We start from the raw sequence: 22,442 nt of genomic DNA on the forward strand, positions 1-22,442 counted from the left end.
TCTTTTGTTTTCCAAACACGTCTCTGCCCCAACAACACACAGGCATCCTAGGGACGTACAAAGGATGTCCCATACGGGATTTTTAGGGCATCCTAGGGATGTCCGAGATTAATCCCAAACACTACCCAAGTGAGACAAAAAACGACTTCCCTGGGATGTCCCAATGTCACTGCATGTGGTACTTGATTGGGATGTTAGATGTATCATTTTTTCTCGTATACTGGACTGTCACAGAGGTTTTCAATGCGAGAATGAGGAAGAAGGGCAAGTTTAGAAAGAGCACACTGCATATGGTACTTGATTTGTATGGTGTATGTTTTTAGTTCTCGAAAAACGGGCCTGCCATGGAGCCCCCAGTTCAAGAACTCTGGAAGAAACATCCGTACAGAAAAAAATACTTTTATTCTGTTCAACGAAGTGAACTATATTAATGCACAATGAACTGGCAAGCTTTGCGTTGACACTAAGCGGAAAAAAGAATGAGTATAATAAAAATAATTGTTAGTCACTTTAAATAACCATATCACGCTGAGTCAGCCTCTGTTGACCTTTCTCCTGCCGCCCTCTCGGGAGCATGTTGGAACCATGACATGCCAGCTTTTTCTATGTCTTTCAAGGTGACCCTGAAGGACGTGTCATTGGTCAGGCTGCCTGCACACACATCAAAAACATGTATTGTTTTGTTAAGGTTAGAAGGGTATCTTTAGATTGAAAAGCAAAAACTTTCACAACCATTACTGCCTCTCACTTGCTCAAATTCCTGAACAATGATGCCCTTGGTAATCATTTATTTTTTACATATAAGCTAGTTCTTAAAATAACATACAAGTAAATATAGGCACAATGTTACTGCACCCAGTTGTCTAATGGTAACAGGTGCTTTGTGGGTTATGTACATTGTGCCTTTGCATTCAGCACAAGCATTTTGCGTGCGGGTGAGTGCACAGGTTCTATAAAATATCCTCAGGTGATTCAGGAACATTATACACAAGGAAACATTAAAAATGAACAATGAGAAATAAAAAAAGGAATGTAAGGCAGTCTTCTATAACGAAATATAACATACTACACATCAGCTTGCAGATGTTCAGGTCACTGAACTTCTTCTTCCCTTTAGCTCCAAACCAGCTGAACTGTACAGCAACATTCCAAGAGAGCATGCTCTTGAGGATGCGGGACGTTTTTTGCTGCGTGCTTTCACCTCCTTGTATGGCCATGTGCTTTTTCTGGAAGGAAAAGTGCAATAAGAGTTTGAAAGAACCAATTATCTCAAAACCCGACATAATATAACAAGCGATGGTTTCAGTGCAGCGTGTTCTGTTAAACAAAAATGTGGGAAAACATCAGGCTAAAGGAGTAGTATATAGAGTTAAACCCACATATATCGAACCCACATATAACGAATTATTGTGTGTAACGAACATCCCCTTGAAAATTTTTTGTATATAATTTTCATTTTATATATCGAATTACCTATATATCGAACTTCTTTGTGATCCCCTTCAGATTCGATGTATCAGGGTTCCCTTGTATACCATTATTGTTTCACATACTCACAAAATGGGAGCTTATTGTGATCATGAAAAACAATGAAGGCAGTGTTGTGTCAATGCTTATAATATAGCAGAGTAACAAAATTGAGGAAACAAAGATCCCCTGTTGGTAAAAATTAATCCGGAGTCCCCCACTACGGCGTGCTTCATAATCAAATTGTGGTTTTGGAATCTGAAACCCCAGAATTCAATTCAAATCATTCCTATTTATGTACTTAGTCATATACCCTAAGGGCCTTTGCAGGCATAACATGTGGGGGGGTTGATTTTAATACATTGGCGTTACGTTCACAAAATAAAAATAAAAAGCACAACAAGTTCGCGTGCAACATGAAGATGAAGATGCAATACAATGCAATGTAATACAAAATACAACATATATGCTATTACAGTGGGTACGGCGGACCGGGCAGCGGCATGTTGTCACGAAACCACCTTCTTTGCTTCGTGCAGGCTCTCCTGTTTGGTTTCGCCGGAAAGCTTGAACCAAAATCGTGCATCGCCATTTCCACGAGTCTGCCTACTGACACGTGTACTACAGTGGCTACCCTATCTCAACTGGATCATGGCTCCCTTCATTTCTTCGTGGAAATGCGGCCGACGGCGCCATCTACTGTGACTACGTCATCGGAACTGCCTATAAATGATCGCCTCCAGAGCTTCAGCTTCAGTGGGTACGGCGGACCGGGCAGCGGCATGTTGTCACGAAACCACCTTCTTTGCTTCGTGCAGGTTAGTGCCGTCTACAGCAGCTTTTGTAGTGACTATCGTGGCCTTCTGGTCCTGCCGTGCCCACAACGGTGTATTACAATAGTCTATGATGTATTCTGTGTGTGTACGCTTCTTTTGTGTGGCGATGTGGAGACTAATCCAGGTCCTACAACAACAGAAATGCTAAAGGAGCTACTGGCAGGGCAAAATAAGCTAGTTGAAGAAATGACTGCTCTGAGGGATCAGCAAAAGAATATGGAAAAATTGATGTCTGATCTTATGTTGCGCTTTCTTGAAATAGAAAAACGAACTGCCCACGTCGAATCACTTGAAAAATCAATTAATGCCTTGAAATCGAAATTAACAGACCTAGAAGACCGCAGCAGACGATCGAATTTAGTTATTTTTGGAATTCAGGAAGACCCTTCTGAGAAACACTCGGACCTAAAGCAAAAAGTTCTAAACGATCTTTTTTCAGTTAAACTACAGGTATCTTGCCTATCTGTTGGTAGAATTCACCGATTAGGCAGAAACGGCAATCCTAGACCAATTATAGTCCATTTTCAGGACTATAACGAGAAGCAAACAGTGTTCAAGAACGCACACAAGCTTAAGGGAACAAAAATATCCATACAAAATGATTACTCTCGAGAGACACAGCAAAAAAGAAAGCTATTATGGGCAAGTTCTAAGGATGAAAGACAACAAGGAAAGAATGTTTCACTTATTAATGATAAACTGCGTCTCAACGGGGAGCTCTTCACTTGGGACGAAAATGATCAGACTAGAGTAAAGGTGCCTTCCTTTCATCGTAATCCTAAAAATGATTGACCGGTGCGCACTTCTGCAAATCGACTCAAACTTATTAACATAAATGTGCGTAGCATCGTCAACAAATCAACTGAACTAGAAGCTATCTTGTTATGTTATGATCCCCATATTGTTGTTATCACGGAGACTTGGCTTCGGGATGACATTGACGATACTGATGTTTTTCCGCCCTCATATCAAGTATTTCGTCGTGACCGCTCTACTAGAGGCGGGGGTGTGGCTGTTTTGATAAAATATGGAATTCGAGCGTCACTGGTACGTCAGATAGATAACCACGAAAGCGTTACTTTGAAAGTGTTCTGCTCAGGGCGCACTTTCTTGTTGTCTGCTGTTTATCGACCTCCCGATGCACCATCTCAATTTCTGCATGATCTATGCGACCACTTACGGTCATTTTCAAGTAATGACGTAATCATTGCAGGTGACTTTAACTTACCTTCTGTTGACTGGCACTATCCATTTTCGAATACTGGTCGATGTACGGATGTTGGATCTTTGCTTGATATTATGCTAAACCTGGATGTGCAACAAGTGGTAACAGAGCCTACGCGAGTTTGTGATGCATCCTCTTCCATTTTGGATCTTGTTTTTGTTGCTAGGTCTATTGAAGAATTCACAGTGTCTGTGAATCCTGGTATTTCCGATCATTCTATGGTGTTATTATCGTTTAGCATTGATAAACCCTGTAATGCGCCCCCCGAAATCTCTATTGTTAAAGACTTTTCTCGTGCCAGGGATGAGAGCGTTTTGGATTATCTTGAGCTAGTGTTTAACAATTTTCAAGGTTCGGATGTTGAAATTCTGTGGGTTCAATTTAAACAGATCTGCACTCATTGTCTCGATAATTTCATACCTAATAAAGCTAAGAAAACAAAAAAATCAAATCCCTGGATAACGAGAGAAGTCTTGCACTTAAAAAGAAAGCTTAAGCGCCTTAAAAAAAGAAGAGCGTCTACAAACATTGTTGATACTGCTCGAATTGCCCTTAGTGAAACAATAAAACGTTCTAAATGGCATTATTTTCAGCATAGCTTACCAAATTTTCTAAGGGAATCCCCTCAGAAGTTCTGGGATTTCTTAAATAGAAAAAAAAAGTCTGTTAACGAGATTCTAATCGGTGGTGTTCGAATTGATGACAAGAATGCCATTGCAGAACATTTTAATGTGTATTTTCACAGTGTGTTTTCCGCTTCTTCAGGAACAGTTATTCTTAACCCTGTATGTTGCTCAGACTACGAAGATATTGTATCGCTACCAGGTATTGTCGCTATGCTTCTTAACTTGAAGACAAAAGCATCATCTGGTCCTGATGGAATTCCAAATGCATTCCTTCGTCGATATTCTGAAGCACTCGCCCCATTCCTCGCATGCATTTTTCGGGCATCTTTGTCATCTTCACATCTACCGGATGACTGGCGAACGGCACGTGTGGTGCCCGTACACAAGAAAGGGGACACTGCACTGATTACAAACTATCGTCCAATATCGCTCACTTCTTCCTGCTGTAAGATTCTTGAACATATTGTTGCAAATTACATAACTAAATTTTTAACAGACAACAACATTCTTTCTTCATTTCAGCATGGATTCAGGAAGGGTTTTTCTACGGTCACACAACTAACCACTGTAATTCACAGTTTTGCCAGCGTTCTTGACAAACCTGGTCAAACTGACGTAATTTTTCTAGATTTTCAGAAAGCATTCGACCTTGTTTCGCATGAAAAGTTACTTTGCAAACTAAGATACATTGGCCTCCCCTCTTTCATCATTAATTGGATTTCTGCCTACTTAGACAAACGCACCCAATCAGTGTCTGTTAATGGTCACCACTCGCGTAGTTTGCCAGTTGCTTCGGGGGTACCACAAGGTAGTGTACTGGGACCGCTCCTATTCTTGATTTTTATTAATGACATCGTTAACGTTATTACAGAGCCAGTTCAAATTCGCTTATTTGCAGATGACTGCATACTGTATCATGAGGTTGTTTGTCGAGAAGATCAGGAACTTTTGAATACTAACCTCCATAACGTTCAATCATGGTGTAAACAATGGGGCATGAAGCTAAATGAAACAAAAACAGTATATATGCATATAACAAAGAAAATACATAAACGGCTGTTCTCTTACACTCTTCCAGGTAATCCCCTAGTTGAGGTAAACGAATACAAATATTTGGGTGTGACAATAACTAACAACCTCAGTTGGAATTCTCATATCGCTAACATTTGTGCTTCTTCTTTTCGCAAACTTTGTATTCTGCGACACAAACTTAAACAGGCGCCCCCAGAAACCAAGCTTCATGTATATAAAGCACTAATTAGGCCTACGTTAGAATATGCTTGCACCGTCTGGGATCCCCACACCAACCACAGTACTAACGCACTTGAAATGGTTCAGCGTAAAGCTGTCAGATTTATTTTTTCTAAATTCCGTACTACCGATTCGCCAACAGCTCTCATGCACACTCATGGAATACAAACTTTGAAATTACGACGTAAAATACTCCGGCTTAAATTTCTTTTTCTACTGAAAAATAACAAGCTCTCTTTTCACCCTGGTCCATATCTACGCCCGTTATCAACAAGACCAACCAGACATCATCATCCTGAATCTTTAACTCCATATCACACAAGAACTAACACCTTCAAGTTTTCTTTTTTTCCTCGCACTATTAACGAATGGAACACACTGCCATTATCATTGATTGATTCAGTTGAGTCAATTGACCTGATTGATTACTGATATTCTAACACTGGAATTGAAATGTAAGCATTTATTTGTATATTTTTCGCCTTTTTGAATTCTGTGTTTTGTATTGCAAACTACCCCTCCTGCCTGGGCCCGTGTGGGCCTGCAGTATGTTGTAAATAAATAAATAAACAAGTGTTAGAAGGAGTGATGACATTCGTAATAAAAACAAGGCATCGGAAAATATAGCTAAATTACAACTCTACGTTGAACAGGTGCTTCAATGCATTAACAAATGAGTCGTGATCACGCAGTGACATCGCTTGGCAGCCTGTTCCAATGGAAAATTGTAAGAAACAGCAGTGAGTTACGAAGGTATTGTGTACAAACATGGGCCGTTTTTTATATGCGTGATCCAAGCGCAGAAAAATGAGATTGGCTGGTTTGATTTGTGAATGTAAAACAGCGAATCACTGAAATAAAGTCTGTGAAAGTGAGAGAGTAGCGCGATAAGCCTTCGCTTCTCTAGTGTAGGTAGATTCAATGAGGCTTTGATAGCTGTCCCACTATGGAAGTGTGAATACTTTCCTGTAATAAAGCGGGCTGCTTTGTATAACTGACTAGGGTTGCAAATAAGGGCGGCATATTCTATTTTTGAGCAAACTAAGGTTATGTATGCAAGAAGTTTAGTAGATGGCTTGGCAGAGTGCAAGTTACGTTTAATAAATTCTAGTGCTTTTGAAGCCTTATTGGTTACTGCATCAACATGCGCATTCCATGAGAGATTAGAAGGCGGATGCCTAAGTATTTTAGCATAGGTAAATTTTCGACTGCCACATTGTTAATTATGTAAGAGTGCAGCTCGGGATTACTAGGTCTTTTAAATTTTATACATTTTGTTTACGAGACATTTACTTCCATCTGCCAACGTTGGCACCAGTCCACTATTTGATGTCAGACTGCAATGCACTCACATCAGCACTACTGGCAATGTGCCTGTATACAACACTATCGTCTGCGAATAGTCTGATTGGTGATGACAAGTGGTTACTAATATCGTTAACATAAATTAGAAATAAGAGTATAAATAAGTCTATAAATTATATGCTACAAGGCATGGAAACGGGCACATAAAATTGCATTTCATCAGCCACTGCTACATTAAATAGTAAATGCAGGCATGTAAACATGTAGCTGTCACTTAAAAACAGAGCATCCCTGAAGCTATGAAATGTAAACTTAGGTGACAGAGATCCATAAATCAAAATTACCATTGCAACCCTTGCTTCACTTTTGGCTCCAAGCTCTTCATCATATCTCAACAAGTCCTCTACAGTTGAAAATGGCAAGTCGGGAATGTCCGTTGAGTGCAAAGGTGCATCGTCCACTTTCTTGATTAGTTCACTGAAGCACTGCGTGTGTGTCTGCTGAGTCAGCTTTATGGCGTTTAGTGCAAACAAAATTTTTTCCATGAACGCTGAAATAAAAGCACAGTTGTGAGCATAGTAGATGGTATGCTAACATAGTCTAGAGCCACATATTAAATATGGTTTCCTTTAAGAAGCTCACATTATTAAGCCATCACTCCCCCTACCATCACTAGTACAGCATTGAAAATGGAGGTATCCCTGCATTCACAACAATGAAAGGATAAATAGCCATCTCTGTCTGTGGGCGGTGAAGAGTGATGTTTATGCATCCTGTCTGGCTGATGCAAGTATCACGAACCTGAAATTTTAACTCGGTGATGACCAGTATTGCATTCATAAATGTTAGCTTACATTTTTTTCCAAATGACCTACTAGTTACGTTTACAGCACAGAAAGGCAGGTGTACAAAATGTGAAAATGAGAACACAGGGACAACCTTCCTTTTCTTGTGTCAATGTTTTGAATGCCAGTCTTATTGTACAAACTTATACCCACTTATTTATTTCTTTATTCAATACTGCGGACTCAAGATCCAAGCAGGGTGAACAATTCGAAGGCATGCGCTTGGTTGCAAAGCTTGGTTGTAGCTTACAAATGACGGCTCACTCACACGATCAGCAGAGTCGAAAGTTTCCTCTGAAGCTGAGAGTATAGGGAGCTTGCACGAACGGCGGCGACGCTATGCACTCTGGGTAGGCAGCCATTTTTTTGTCAGAGCCGACCGCGGAGTGCAGTGGCGCAGTCGTGTTTGCGAACGTTGGCGTAGCTTGCAGATGTGATCAAGAGCGAGCGAGACGCTAATTCAACTCCAAGGAGCGTCGTGCACGATGCCAGCTACACTGGAAGACTACACCGCAACGTTGTGCCAAAAAGACCGCGAGCGGTAGGAAGAAAAGACGAGACTCTGCGGGCTGCACTCATACACGCTCCGTCGGACGACTGTGTAAGCGATGTGAACTTGTGGCCGCGCGTCGACATCTCCGATGTTCACGAATTTCTCGTTTTGAGGACGAGATTTATTACCGGGGAACAGCTGAAGTCGAGAAAGGCCCTCGAGGGCCACTTTACGAGTCGCTGGGAGCCGTGGGCGAAGAAAGTCGCCGCCGACACCGTGATCGTCGTCACTCAAGTAAGATGTGTTAATTATTTGACTTTTTCGTAGGTGCTAATGCTGTGATTCGACCAGTTCAATAAGCGTACCATTTTACACACATGTTTTGCTTCCTTGTTCTTGCCTCGACGCTCCTCTGAGCTTTCTCATTTACGCCAAGTGTAGCGTAAATTTTACGGCACCTTCCCGTAAGCTCTTGGTGAGTAGGGGTTAATGCGGATCTGTCGTAAAGCCGACGCAAGTCAGCGCAGAGAAATAAACATCAGCACCTACGAAAAAGTCAAATAATTAACACGTCTTACTTGAGTGACGACGATCACGGTGTCGGCGGCGACTTTCTTCGCCCACGGCTCCCAGCCACTCGTAACTGTGGCCCTCGAGGGCCTTTCTCGACTTCAGCTGTTCCCCGGTAATAAAACTCGTCCTCAAAACGAGAAATTCGTGAATATCGGCGATGTCGACGGGCGGCCACAAGTCCACATCGCTTACACAGTCGTCCGACGGAGCGTGAATGGGTGCAGCCCGTAGAGTCTCGTCTTTTCTTCGTACCGCTCGCGGTCTTTTCGGCACAGCGTTGGGGTGTAGTCTTCCAGTGGTGTAGCTGACGACGCTTCTTGGAGTTGAATTTGCGTCGCGCTCGCTCTTGATCACACCAGCTAGCTACGCCAACGCTCGCAAACACGTGTGACTGCGCCACTGCACTCCGCGGTCCGCTCTGACAAAAAAATGGCTGCCTACCCAGAGTGCATAGCGTCGCCGCCGTTCGTGCAAGCTCCCTATTGTGTCCAAATCAGTCTGTACTGCACGACGAATACGTCGGTACGCCGTCGGTCTCGGCAGAGCGGACATATTGGCGGGAAGGAGGAAAGTAATTAGCTGCTAGGATGCTACCGACGAGAGGTAAAAAAATAAGCGCTTCCGAGCTGAACTTCAAGTTTCATAGATTGATGCGACAGTGAAAGCACATTCGACGAGATATTGGTAAAGCGTCACACTCACTGTCGGAAGCGACGGACGTTTGCTCACGTGTGCACAGTCAAGCGCGACCTAGAAAAGAAACAAAACGAGCCCGTAAGACTGGGTTGCGAACAGTGAACATAGTGAGGTTGCTTCTGCAGTGAGCATAGATGCTCTAGAAATAGCAATACTTACCTTTGTGTTAAGCGCAACCAGTGGTAAACGTCAGGAAAAAGCGCACGAGAAACTACTTCGTCCTCCACCGTGGTTCTGCATAGTTCCGCATTCTATCGTTACAGTTAGAACACTGTAGTTACAGTGTACTAGAAGGGGGCAGTGGAACGAACGAAGCGGCCGCGCCGCATCTCGGGTGATGCTCCGACGGGCGATCGTAGCGGCGGTGCTGTAGTCACTTTGTACTGAAGCTGTGGAGAGCGTCTGCACTTGGCGCGCGCGCGTCGCAGCCTACGAAAGCTAGTAATTGCGCGTTTTGAGCGCGTTTAATACATTACTTAGCTTTAATCGGTGTCTCAACGCCTGCTACGCGCGTTGGTGCACGAGTGAATATGCCGGCGTGCCAAAATTGCTCCGAGATATTTCCTGTTTTTGGAGCCTGCCGGGCCCAAAAGAAGGCGACAATCGGATTTTGCACCTAGCTGCACACTGATTGCTGTGCGGTTTGCAAACAACACTTCGAGCCACGCTACACTATAGGTGACTGCGAAGAAATAAAAAAAAACCAGCGACGAAAGCCTACCATTCTTCTGCCGGCAATCTCTACGATATCCAGAGCATTGATCCTTATATGAGCTTCAATGCGCTCGACTGTTTCATGAGTAACCTGAGTACAAATAACTCTATCACAACATTTATATTAGTGACGGCTGAGTTCTGCCAGTTTTGCTCTGTTTCTTTAATGCCGAAAGGGTTTCTTGTTTCAACAGCGTGCTTCCGCGCATAGGCGTGCGCAGGGTCCCCTTCAGAGGGGGGGGGGGGGGGGGCGAAGTCGAGCGAATGTTCGTCGCAGCGCCCCCCCCCCCATCCCTATTAAGTCAATGTATGGGGCAGACTTTGCGCCCCCCCCCCCCTCTTAGGTGACCAAAGGGGGGGGGGGGGCTGCCCCCTTGCGCACGCCTACGCTTCCGCGGTTACTATGCATCGGTTATGCGACCTCTAAGTGCTTAAAATACCAGGAAGCCGAGCCAGCTGCAGGAGCCGAGCCGAAGGCGCGCTCTGAGTCACAAACTTCATGCATAAGTGCTTATCTCAAGCATCCTAAAATGCGCAGATGTAAATATAATCCGTCGGTTAATCTGCCTAAATTCACTGCAACCAGTTCTCATTTTCAATGGGCAGCTTATATTGCACTTTTCCTGACCTATCGACGCCATTGCAAAAACTCCATTTTCACAATGCATGTTTTGTATTATAATTTCGTTGCTTTATCTGTAAAGTGTCGAAAGTCAAGCCAGGTGGGGTGGTGGTGCTCTACGCTTTGCGATATTATGTTTATATCTATATATGTGCATATATATTTACACGCACAAATACGGGCAGTAAAGTCTCACCTCCCCACCCGGCGCCAATAACAATATCCATGCAACGCCCCTGAGGACGACCGTTATTTGTACCGGTCGAGGTACCATTGACTTCCAATACCTTTCAGCCCTCGTAATGTCGAAAAAGTCACATTTACACAGGGCATTTGTAAAGATACGCACCGTACACACAGCTTCGCCAACGCGCGGTAAATGTTCGGCGTGCTTTCGGCAGAATATCAGCACACAGCTTTCTGAGCAGAGTTAAATTCTAATAGAGCAGCTCGGTTACTCTGAATAAACTAGACGCCGAATCACCACCAGAAGAAAGCATTAAAACAGAAGAAATCAGAATAAGGCACGCCCTTTCTGTTTCCTCTGTCTCTTTCTTCTGGCGGTCGTTCGGCGCGTCTAGTTAATTGACAGTAATGTAACTAGCCCAGCAATGACTTCGGCTCAATTACACCGAGATCGTGACTCTTGACGGTCGGTATCAGCCCATTTTCATTTTCATATTTTGCGCACCTTCCAGCAGTCACTTCGGCTACAAGAACTGTTTTGCAGTATCTCTCAAAGGCATTTATGAAGCAAGCATCCATTAAAAGCTTTGAAGTTTCGTCCATCAAGGCTTACTACGACAAGTCCTACGCTTAATAATGATAGACACGCAACGAAAGCCGCATTAGTAATAGTGCCGATTAGCCGGGTGTCGCAGACGCGCCCAGCAGTTCTTGCGCGCGGCGCCGCGCGCCTTCAGTACCGAGCGAGTGCAGCGCCGCCGCTACGGTCGACGCGGAAGGCATCAGGCGGCGAGGCGCGTTCACGCCACTCGACAGTTCTAGTACAGTGTTAACAGTGTACTAGAAGTTCTAGTACACTCTACTATCGTCCCGCTTCTGCTCAAAACAAGAATGATGATGATAGTGCGTTCAAAGAAATGACAAAAGTATTTATAAACATTTTAAATTTCTACAAGAAATAGTTATTGTTATACAATACTTATTTTTTGCGCGTATTTAGATAAGAACACATATTTACAATAAAAAAGTGACGTAAAACCGAAACCAATCGGCTTCATGAGCAACATGCCGTGGATGTGCCGTGGCAATCCTGCGAAACAGCACACCGCGCTGAAGTAAAAAGAATGTTCTGAAGTCAGATTGTGCACCCCATTCTATGGTGCGCCCCCCTTTAAGCCAAGAAGGACGACTCCTTTATACTGAACAATCGCGATCCGGTCATAAACGTGCCAAACCACGCAATGGAATTTTTTTTTTCGTTCTCATGTTACAGGACTTGCTAAAAACAATGCAAAATCAAGAAAGTCGTAACTATGTTCACATTGTAACATATATGTGCTATTTACAACACGCACGGACGAAGTAAGTATGCTGTTTCCAGGTCACGTCCCGCAAGGGGCGTTTTTCGGAACAACCCCTGCATAATCCCGTATGAGACGTCCGCAGGATGCCTGTCGGACGTCCGGTGTGGGACATGGGATGTAGGTACATTTTTGGGACATCCCTGGGAGGTTTTGTGTTGTTGGGGTGATCTCTTCGCTGTGTTTGCTTGCGTACAGAAGGACCTGCCGACTTCGCGCTGGCGACGCTATAGAGTGGCGACGTGTCACTGCACATTAAGGACTTTCCGGAAGATGTCCCCTCACGTAAAGGACTTTAGAGTGCACTTGTGTCAGGGCTATAAAACGATGAAATGGCTGTGTGCCACGCGGGCAGGATGTACACATCTCTTCGGATGCAAAAATGTTCTAAAATACGGGTGAATTCATTATTGTAAAAGGTTTACTCCAATTTAACAAAACAATTATTAACAAAATGACATAGACTTTTCGCTACATATGCACCCATGCACACCCATGCACAGGACATAACTCGACTCAAACGATGCGACGACGTTGGCTCGGGAACGAAAGTGGGGCAACGGAGAACTACTGGAATCGTGGTTCTTCGTCTTAAACCATCGGCTTGCAGCAACAGCCACGGCCAGAGGCGTAGCCAGAGGGGGAGGGGAGTGTTACCCCCCCCCCAAAATTTTTCGATTTTGCTTGCCTATATATACACGCACACATACAAACACGCACAAGAATACATAAAGTATGGTTGAACCCTCCCCCCCCGAAAAAAATTTATGGCTACGCCCCTGGCTGCGGCACCGTACTCGACGTTTACAAGGACGTATGCGACATTGGTCGATCTCCGCTCAATACCACCTGCACAGGTGGCGAAACTAGACTCCTGAGAAAAACTGTTCTGCAATCCCATCCGCCGCAAGAAGACTCGCAAGCACTCTTGCAGACTGCTCGACTCGGCTCGACTCCTTGGCTCGTCGCACGCTAGCTTTTGTTTACTTTTGAACTTGTGTTATAGTTAGCCACGGTTAAAGGAGTCCTGACACAAAAATTTTCTCACCGCGTTTTTTTTTTGCTGCAATGTGTTGCTGGGGGCTTGTTAGGCATAACACGGCACATCGTTTGCTGCAGCGCGCGGCAGATAATTAATTACAAGCTCCTCATTACCGACACAGCCTCAGTTTCGGTTTGACAGAGTTCCAAAAACGACAAGCCGCCGGGTGCAACTATCACCACCTAGCGAGTGAAACGCTCGGTCACGTGAGCACACAGAACAGTGACGCATTTCCGCGCGGTCTGTCGTCGTCGGGCTCATCGTCGTCTGATGGCGACGATTTTCTTGCGGCGGGGATGGAAGGAATTTTCGACGTGGCGAATCACTTCAGGTTGGACCCGCTTCGTCGGAGTGATTTGTCGGGAAGCGCGTCAAAACAGAAATGGCGGCTACGACGTCATCATAACTTGTACCGGCTGCAACGGTTACGTAGGAGAAGTAGGGGGGTCACCTCGGGTCACCTCCGAGGGTGTCAATGCACTAGGTGCGGCCTATAATGCTGGATCGCGCTCGCGAACTTCAAAATTCATATAAAATACCTTCCAAGCTTTATTCGCTGTCGATATTTTGCAGATGGTACACGCACGTACACGGGAATCGATCCAGCAGGCTATCTCGGCTGCGAAATTTTGTCAGTACCCCTTTAAAGGCCAACTCCGGCGATTTTTCGAGGTCGATGAATCTCAGTGAAATTCGCTGGGTACGTTCCTTTGCACGTTTCCGTCATTTATGCCAAATTACAGGCTTGAGACATGCGCAGATTGTTTGCAAATGAATTTTAAAGATTGTCTGCAAACGCCCTCCTGGCTTCCCACAATTATTGGCAACATTGCGTCTGTGACGTCAGTGTTGGCAAGGCGGCGGAAGTGACGCAGCCGAGGGCACCGCTAACTTCGGCGCTTAAGCCGCTACAGCGAGCGTCTGCTGTGCACAACAACGTTTATAGAACTTGCTTCAGTTGCCAAATTCCCCGCCTCCGCCGTACTCTGAAAGCGGCGCGCAACCGACTTCCGGTGCAGGTGGCGCTACTGCAGCAACAGGCTCTACGTAGCAGACGGCGAAGCGCGAGTGAAGGCTGCGGACAGCTGCGATTGTGCTCGCGAATATTGAATGGCTTATCAACAGAGTTACGAAAACGACTTTTTCGTTTAGGTAATCGTGTTAAAAGCACGATTGTCTGCAGCAATATTTGAGGCCGGGTCTGCACGTGTTCTGTGTTACGCGAATGACAGCAGGCACCGTGAGCACGGCCGTCGCTGCTACTCTCATCAGGTTCATCGCTACAAACATTAGCGTTACTTACTGGCTAAGTGCAATATTGAAATACCAGTAGAGCTGATATTTCACAAACCTTTTTTGCCTGACTATATACCAGAAGAGTCTCTAAATGTTTTCGTAGGTATTTGGAAACAAATATGTCATTGCATAATTTCGTTGGAGGCTCGCGAGGGTATCCCTTCGTGCTGTCCCTCCTCTGACAGCCTTCGCCTTGCCCAATTACAGGTTTTATTGCAATTTGGATTACTGCTTATGTGAAGTGCCCAAGGAACGGCAAGAATACCACGAAAGGCTGCTGTACATTGTCGTTATTCATATCAATATAAAGCAATGTAGTAGCCACCGTAATTGTAGGGCACGTTTGTAGAATTTCAGTCTCGCAAGCTTGTGATACAGAAAGTTATTGATGTGTCACTCGATGAAATTTGATCGCAATAAAGTGCGACCAGGATCAAATCTTTCGGTCATGACCGACTCACTCGTGCAAATTGCGGAAAGCAGCCAGTCGCGCTCGATATTAACTACGTTCCGACCGGCCGCGACCATCTGAGATCGAGAATGGCCTTAACATGTACGATTCTGTCCTCAGCTCACACGACATAATTCTCACTTAAGTGCCGAATGTTGCGTATAATTTAATCCTTCATAAAAATACTTTTGAAACTTTCGTGCAATTAGTGTTTTTTTTTCAAACAATGTTATTCTCTTTAAAGCATTAAACATTAAAATTGCACCGTTATGTTCCAGCTTAATTATATTTTTACTGTTTTGAAACGACAACCTTTCATCTAATTTTGCTACTTTTTTTCCTTGTCATAGTATGCTTAACGTAAAGCACGTTGTTCGTTATGACCTAGAATTTTTAACCTTTCCCTCAATGAAGTCGCCGAGATAACAGTGGTTAATACTGGCGTAGCCCGGGGGGGGGGGGGGGGGGGTCGGACCCCCGAAGTTTTTCTGTTTTACTTGCGTATATATACACGCGCAAACATACATAAAGTATGATTGCACCCCTCCTCCCGAAAAAAAAATTTTTGGCTATGCTCCACGTGGGAGACCTAAAGCCCAGTCGGCGAAAGCTCTGCCGGACCATCAATAAAGTTGTTACCAACCAACCAAAATGCTCCTGGTGGTTAAAGCTGTTCGGCTGCTGACCCGAACGACGTAGGTTCGATTATGGTCGCGGTCTTCGCACTTCGATACAGGCGAAATGCTAGGTGCCCGTGTACTGTGCTATACCGGTGCCCGTTAAGAAACCCTAGGTTGTCGAATTAGGTTATCCGGAGCCCTCCACTACGGCGTCTCTCATATAACCTGAATAGATTTGGGACGTTACACCCCATAAATCAATGAGTAAACATTTCCCGCAATTATTCCATGTACCTTGACTGTAATCAGCGGCGCAGCCAGGGGTGCGTTCGGTATTTCTATGCCCGCCCTCCTTCCGGAAATTAAACTTCTCGCCAAGCCCCTGCTGTCAATAAATCAGCCTTCCCGAACTCGTTGCTTCGGAATTAGCTGAATACTATTATAAAAAAATCAGTTAATGAAAGTGATAGGTGGTACATTTATAGAGTACAGCAGGTCATGTCAAAAATACGCCTAAATCGCGTGTTTAATTGAAATGTTTGCGGGTTACTTCAGTATTTACAATTACACACCAACCTCTGAAGATTTTCAGGAAAATTGGGGCATTTAGATCCTGGCTTTCATGAATTCCTCATTAATGATTCTTTAGAAAACCAGCGCAAAAAGACGCACACACGAAGGAAGGAATCACAACACCACGCTAGACTTACAAGTGACATATACGTGAAAACCACAATGGCCTGAAACAACCAAAACAGTCAACACATGCACCATGCTTTCAGCAAAGTACAAAGAAAAAAAGATAAAACACCACTTATTGTTTGCATCTGTTTTCGCTGGTTTTCTGAAGTTTAGTATGAAGAATTGACCCAGCAAGCAGCACTTCTACAGCACATTCGTTCATTAATTTGTGTTTTGTCTGGCAGCCTTTTATCCTGCCTGATCATGCTGAGTCCAAAAGTTCCGCGGTCATTTGTTTGTCCTATTGCCGCTGTACAGCCCGGCACAAAACATGTCGGCATTGAAGACGCGTAACACGTGTAACATCTTTTGCTGCGTATCACAAAATCCAGAATCTCTGTTCGTCAATACAACGCAGTGACGCATCTGATCCGGCGCGCCGATACATAGCAGCCATAGCAGCGGCCGCACCGGCGCACCTCGCTGAAGCCTGACGCGACTACAGCGCCACTCGCCGCCTCCGCTCGCGGCGGAGCCGCGCAACAGAGCCGAGTTTTCCAACTGAAGTAGTTCTAGAAACGTTGGTGCACAAGGCGACAGACAGCGTGGGTTTGGCCGGCGCTTCGCTGGTCGTCCCGGCTGTCACAGTTTTCATACTCCGCGCCGCCGTGACCGGCATGCCTTGCACGACTTCCGGTTCGTTCGTAACAACGTCTATGTCATACGTAGACAGTACACTCGGTTGGGTTTCGGTTTCGGTGTTGCGCTTTTTTGCTTATTTAAAATTATTCTCCAATTTGCCGAGTATTTCTGCTATCGGGCCCGTAACAGGAGCGTCTCAGGAACATAAAAGCACCATTACTTTGACATGGCCAAAAAATCGCCGGAGTTGGCCTTTAAGCATATGCTTCTGAACTGTTAGCGAATTGCGACTCGAGCTTACGCGCGCAAACACACAGACACACACACATTCTCTCTCTCTCTCTCTCTCTATATATATATATATATATATGTGTGTGTGTGTGTGTGTGTGTGTGTGTGTGTGTGTGTGTGTGTGTGTGTGTGTGTGTGTGTGTGTGTGTGTGTGTGTGTGTGTGTGTGTGTGTGTGTGTGTGTGTGTGTGTGTGTTCACATGCCAGCCCCCCCGAAAAAGATTTCTGGCTATGCCACTGGCTCCGAAGCTTAGTACAGTTTCTTCTGTTAAGTTTAAGCCTATTTTTGAAAGTGGAGTAATGAGCAGTCGTGATCTAATAAGTGAATATCTGCCACATGACAAAAAGTAATGTGCAATATTTTCTAATTCGCCGCAGAACTGACATAGGGGCGATATCGTCAGACCAACTCCGTGTAAGTATAAGTTTAATGGGCGGACATGGCATCGAAATCTGGTGATCGTAACTTCAGATTGTCTAATATGCTCCAATGGGACTTCCATGGGAAGTTTAGATGTTTGTATTCCGTCCACTTTGTTATTGATTCCATCCTATCAGTGTGAATTGCGAATTTTCTATATCTGATTGCGGTGAAATGTTCTACCACTGGAAGAACCTGGATTATTGGGAGATCTAGCGATGCGCGCGCTAAAGCATCAGCCATTTAATTTAATTTTAAGCCACAGTGACCTGGGACCCACACTAGTTTTAGGTGCTTCAGCTGAGACGGAACTAAAAATCGAAACGTGTTGAGGGCGCGAGAATCATGTGAAGCTGTAAGAGCTGTGCATACGGAGAGCGAATCATTTATTATGACTGCCCTTGATCTCATCTGTCGGGAGTTTTCCCAGTGCCATGATGACGGCCATGAGCTCAGCTTCGAAAATCGGGTAGTCTCACAGCGAATGACCAGCCAAGCGACTGGGAGACAATTCCTACGCCTGCCCGTTCTCCGTTCACGGAAGCATCAGCGGCTATGATGTTTCGTGCTTGTGCATGTATCAGAAAATCCTCTAACCTATGCTCGAAGAATTTGTGGGATTGAAATTTAGATTTTGGAGGAAAACTCTCATCGTAATCTATCACAAGAAACTGATTTGAGTTATTGGTTACAGTTATCTCTCTGATGTTGACATTTATAATTTGCAGTTTCTTTTGTAAGAATATTATCTATGGTGTGTGAAAACGTGGCCAGTGAGCGAGAAAGAAGGAATCTGGGTCACTGATAACATATTCCGCGCTTCTTACCGGCAAGCTATAAAATTTTAGAAATGTCTGTACTGTTAAAACGTGGAATCGACAGAGCAATGAAGGCAGACGCGCTTCCTGATACATAACAGTAACTGCTGCAAACCTAGGGAGCCTCATACACAAGCGCAGAGCTTCCCGCTCCAAGATAATCAACGGCTTAGTTTTGTAAGCTGGTCCGCCGGAGAACAACACACATAGAAATTCTAGTATTGGACGTATATACATCTTATATACCATTAACATGGTGTCCCTACATACACCAAATTTGCGATTGCTCATTCTGCGCAATAAGCCCAAAGGCCGTTGCGCCTTAGCTGCTATGTACTCGATATGTGGACTACAGTTGTTTTTCATTGCATAAAACACCCAAATATTTTAGAGAGTCTACTTGCGGAATAGGTTCCTGTTCATATGCAATAGAGAGTGAAATCGAACCTGCTATAGGAAACACCAGGAGAGCATTCTTGTTTACATGCCATTGAGATCGACTGAAGCCGTCCCAATGGACCACAAACAATCCCCAGTACATCCGATGGATGTTCAATGCCGGATGTTCGTGAGTCCAGTGGACATCCGTACACATCCCAATGACGTACGGCGGATATCTGACGGACCGTCCCGCGCAAACAAAAAGGCGTTAAACTGGACGTCCTGGACACGTCTTTCACGGATATTCAGACGTCCGCCGGACTGAATAATTTGGACATGAACGTCCACGGGACATTTGTCGGATTTTAAATGCGGACATCCGTGATAAATCCGGAATTTTTGAAGCCTTAATTAACCCATATATGCCCAGTGTCCTACATATAGGACGCTTCTTTGATGCACTCTAACATCGCTATTCCTTTAGCTGATTACTAGCGCCGCCTACCGCACATCAAGGAGGCCTCATTGAGGCCTCCTTGATGTGCTGTAGGTGGCGCTACTCATCAGCTAAAGAAATAGTGATGTATTGTGGAGTGCATCAAAGAAGCGTCCTATATGTAGGACACTGGGCACATACGGGTTAATAAAATACTTACATGCATCATTCAGTTCCACATTAACAAGCCTAATATCTAAATTAACAGTTATGACTATTCAAGTTAATATACAGTGCCTTTATCATGCATATTTTGGCTAATTTGGTGCATGTGGAAGCAATTCTCGTACATTTATGATGACTGCACACCAATGTAACTTACATTAAATATGTTGAATGGGCTCTTGCTGAGGATGTTGTGTCTTGAGCACGGTGTAAGAAAAATAATTTAGGTGTGGACACTCCGCCCGACGGCGCGTCCACATAATGTTCGCCCCTTTCCTCCTCTCGGCCCCCATGTCGCAGCGCCTCCCACGCAACCGCGGCCGGCGCATGTACTATAGAAGACGAGCTGCGTGCGTAGCGTCCGTAACGGCGTTGCGCACGTGAGAAGTCAGCGAGCAGAAAGACTGCTCACGCGCTCTAAGCAAGACGCCGCGCTTTTACGTACGCAACGCTGTTAGGGACGCTATGTGCGTCGGGTGCGCCGTTTACACCGTGGCCGTATGAAAACTAGCCGTGAAAAAATGCAATGAGGTGAAAAAAAAATGAAGAAAAACGCGCGTTCGCCTCGTCGCAATAGGTTTCTTAAGCCCCCATGTCGCAGCGCCCCCCACGAAACTGCGGCAGGCGCATGTATTAAAGGCGAACATTATCTGGACGCGCTCTCCTTCGCGGCGGGCGGAGAGTGTCCACACCTAAATTATTTTTCTTACACCGTGGTCTTGAGGTAATATGTTGTCACCCATGGAAACTTTACCAGTAAGAAGGTCTTTTAGTTGCTTTGCGGGCACATATTTGTGAACGTAACAGCACAGTAAAGAAATTGAAGCATGGTGCATAGGTTGTTAGGAGTACAGCTTCTGAAGCATTGAAAATGGAGAAGTATGAGTTGGTTTTTGTTGGTGTATCGCTTGTCATACTTCAGCTTTTTCCATGCTTTAGAGGTTGTACTCTATTCAAGAATCAGAGCACCAGTTATATGCACCATTCTTCACTTGCTTTACTGTGCTGTTGCGTTCACTAATAAGTACCCCAAGGCAAATACAGGACAGTCTCACTGGTAACAGTTGGATGAGTGACAACATATTAGCACAGGGCACAAGATCCACAGCAGCAACCCATTCAACAACACCCATAGCATTCCCAGCAAGTTCAACATCTTTAATGTTGACTGCATTGGCACACAGTCATCAGAAATAATGCATATAAGCCTTTTAATAAGACTTGTGCAGCTTTTCGTGACGATCTGACTCAGGCATAGACTTGCACATAAAGCAGAACAACAGCATTTTTATTAAAAAACATGCTGCAAACACATCACTTGTATGCATAATAACACCTGGCACAGCAGACCCTAGCATATGAACACATTAACTAAAAGCTGATAAGGACCCACAAGAATTGAAAATAACAAGATAAAGTGTACATGTTAATTTCAACATCAGTAGAGTAGCACAGAAGAGAAATAATAAATGCACCTTGAAGTCACTTAACACAGCATAAAGTCTAGTGTTTCTTTACTAAGTAATCTGCCCTTAACTTGTTTTACTTGTCCACCTAAAGCAGTGATGTTAACATGTTTTTCTGGAGGAAAATGAAATTACTAGAATTAATTGACTACGCTTACACCTGAACGACAATACTGCAACCTAAAGGAACAGAATAGAAGTGAACAAATATCGGGCACAAGGAATACACACACATTTTGTACAGACATGAAATGGCATGTTTCCAACAATAAACAGTAATCCACATGATGCAAAAAACAGATGGGCTCTTTCATTGGATGTGATAAATATAGACTGTTAGCAATGACACATTATCTGTAGGCATATCCAGAGCATGGACTGCACAGAAAAGTTAATCTATATAAAGTAGAACTACAGCATGCAACATACAGCAATGTATACACAATGTAGAAAACTGATTGGGATACTTCGCTAAGGCACACCTTTCCTTTAGCAGGAAAATGTTCTTGGTGCAGCAAATATACTGGGTGTCCCAGCTATCTTTAGCCAAGGGTTGAAAAATACAATATTAGAGGCAGGCGAATGAAATCAGTTGCGAATTGCTGACAGCCGCCTTGCGCACCACGGACAATTTTCTGTTCCCTAGTTGATTAATTTGTTAATTAGGATTAATGAATTAAATTGCTAAATATTGACTTTAGGCAAGAAATGCGACTTGCAAAGTTCGAGAGTGTCTTCAGAAACCCCCATTGCATTATTTGCGATAAAGTCTCACATATACGTTTTCCAAGCTGCAAAAAGAACCACGTGATGCTGCTCTCAGCTGTGGCTTAACCACGTGGTTCTTTCTGCAGCTTGGAAAAAATTGTATACGTGAGACTTTCTTTATCGCAAATTATGCAATGGGGGTTTCTGAAGACGCTCTCGAACTTTGCAAGTTGCGTTTCTTGCCTAAAGCCAATATTAGCAACTTAATTAACGTAACAGAAAATTGTCTGTGTGCAAGGTGGCTGTCAGCAATTTGCAACTGATTTCACTCACCTGCCTCTAATATTGTATTTTTTAACCCCTGGCTAAAGATAGCTGGGACACCCGGTATATGTGACTAAAACACAAACACAAAAAAATGAGACGTGGTGAAGGTATCTCGCACTAAATTATACACATAACACTGTGGCCTCACAAAAGTATGGCTATGCAATAACAGCAACGTATATGATGTAGAAGATAACAGAATCCTTCGTGACGTAAAATTATGTATATTAACAGGCTCTTGCAGGTTATTTTACAAGAGGGCTGAATACTGGTCTCACAAAAGTGCGGCCTTGCAGTGACGTCAAGATAGTGCTACGTGATGCGATGCAGATGACAAATGAAAGCTAAAAAAACCGCTTGCACTCTACACTGTGTATGAACCATGCACTGGCATCTTCAATGCTAACAGTGGGTCAACAAATAGATAGACATATAGGA

The 22,442-nt window shown here is 44.2% G+C and overlaps 1 protein-coding gene across 1 annotated transcript; it reads right to left on the minus strand.

The window, feature by feature from the left end:
• Positions 1-383: 383 nt before the first annotated feature.
• LOC119379431 (uncharacterized) lies at positions 384-7,436 on the minus strand. Its single transcript, XM_037648741.2, has 3 exons — positions 7,055-7,436; positions 1,067-1,226; positions 384-651 (listed from the first exon to the last, which is right to left on the minus strand). The coding sequence occupies exons 1-3, from the start codon at positions 7,253-7,255 to the stop codon at positions 524-526; spliced, it is 489 nt and encodes a 162-aa protein (XP_037504669.1). The 5' UTR covers positions 7,256-7,436; the 3' UTR covers positions 384-523.
• Positions 7,437-22,442: the final 15,006 nt, after the last annotated feature.

This window comes from Rhipicephalus sanguineus, chromosome 1 (genome assembly GCF_013339695.2).
Source record: "Rhipicephalus sanguineus isolate Rsan-2018 chromosome 1, BIME_Rsan_1.4, whole genome shotgun sequence".
Lineage (NCBI taxonomy): Eukaryota > Metazoa > Arthropoda > Arachnida > Ixodida > Ixodidae > Rhipicephalus > Rhipicephalus sanguineus.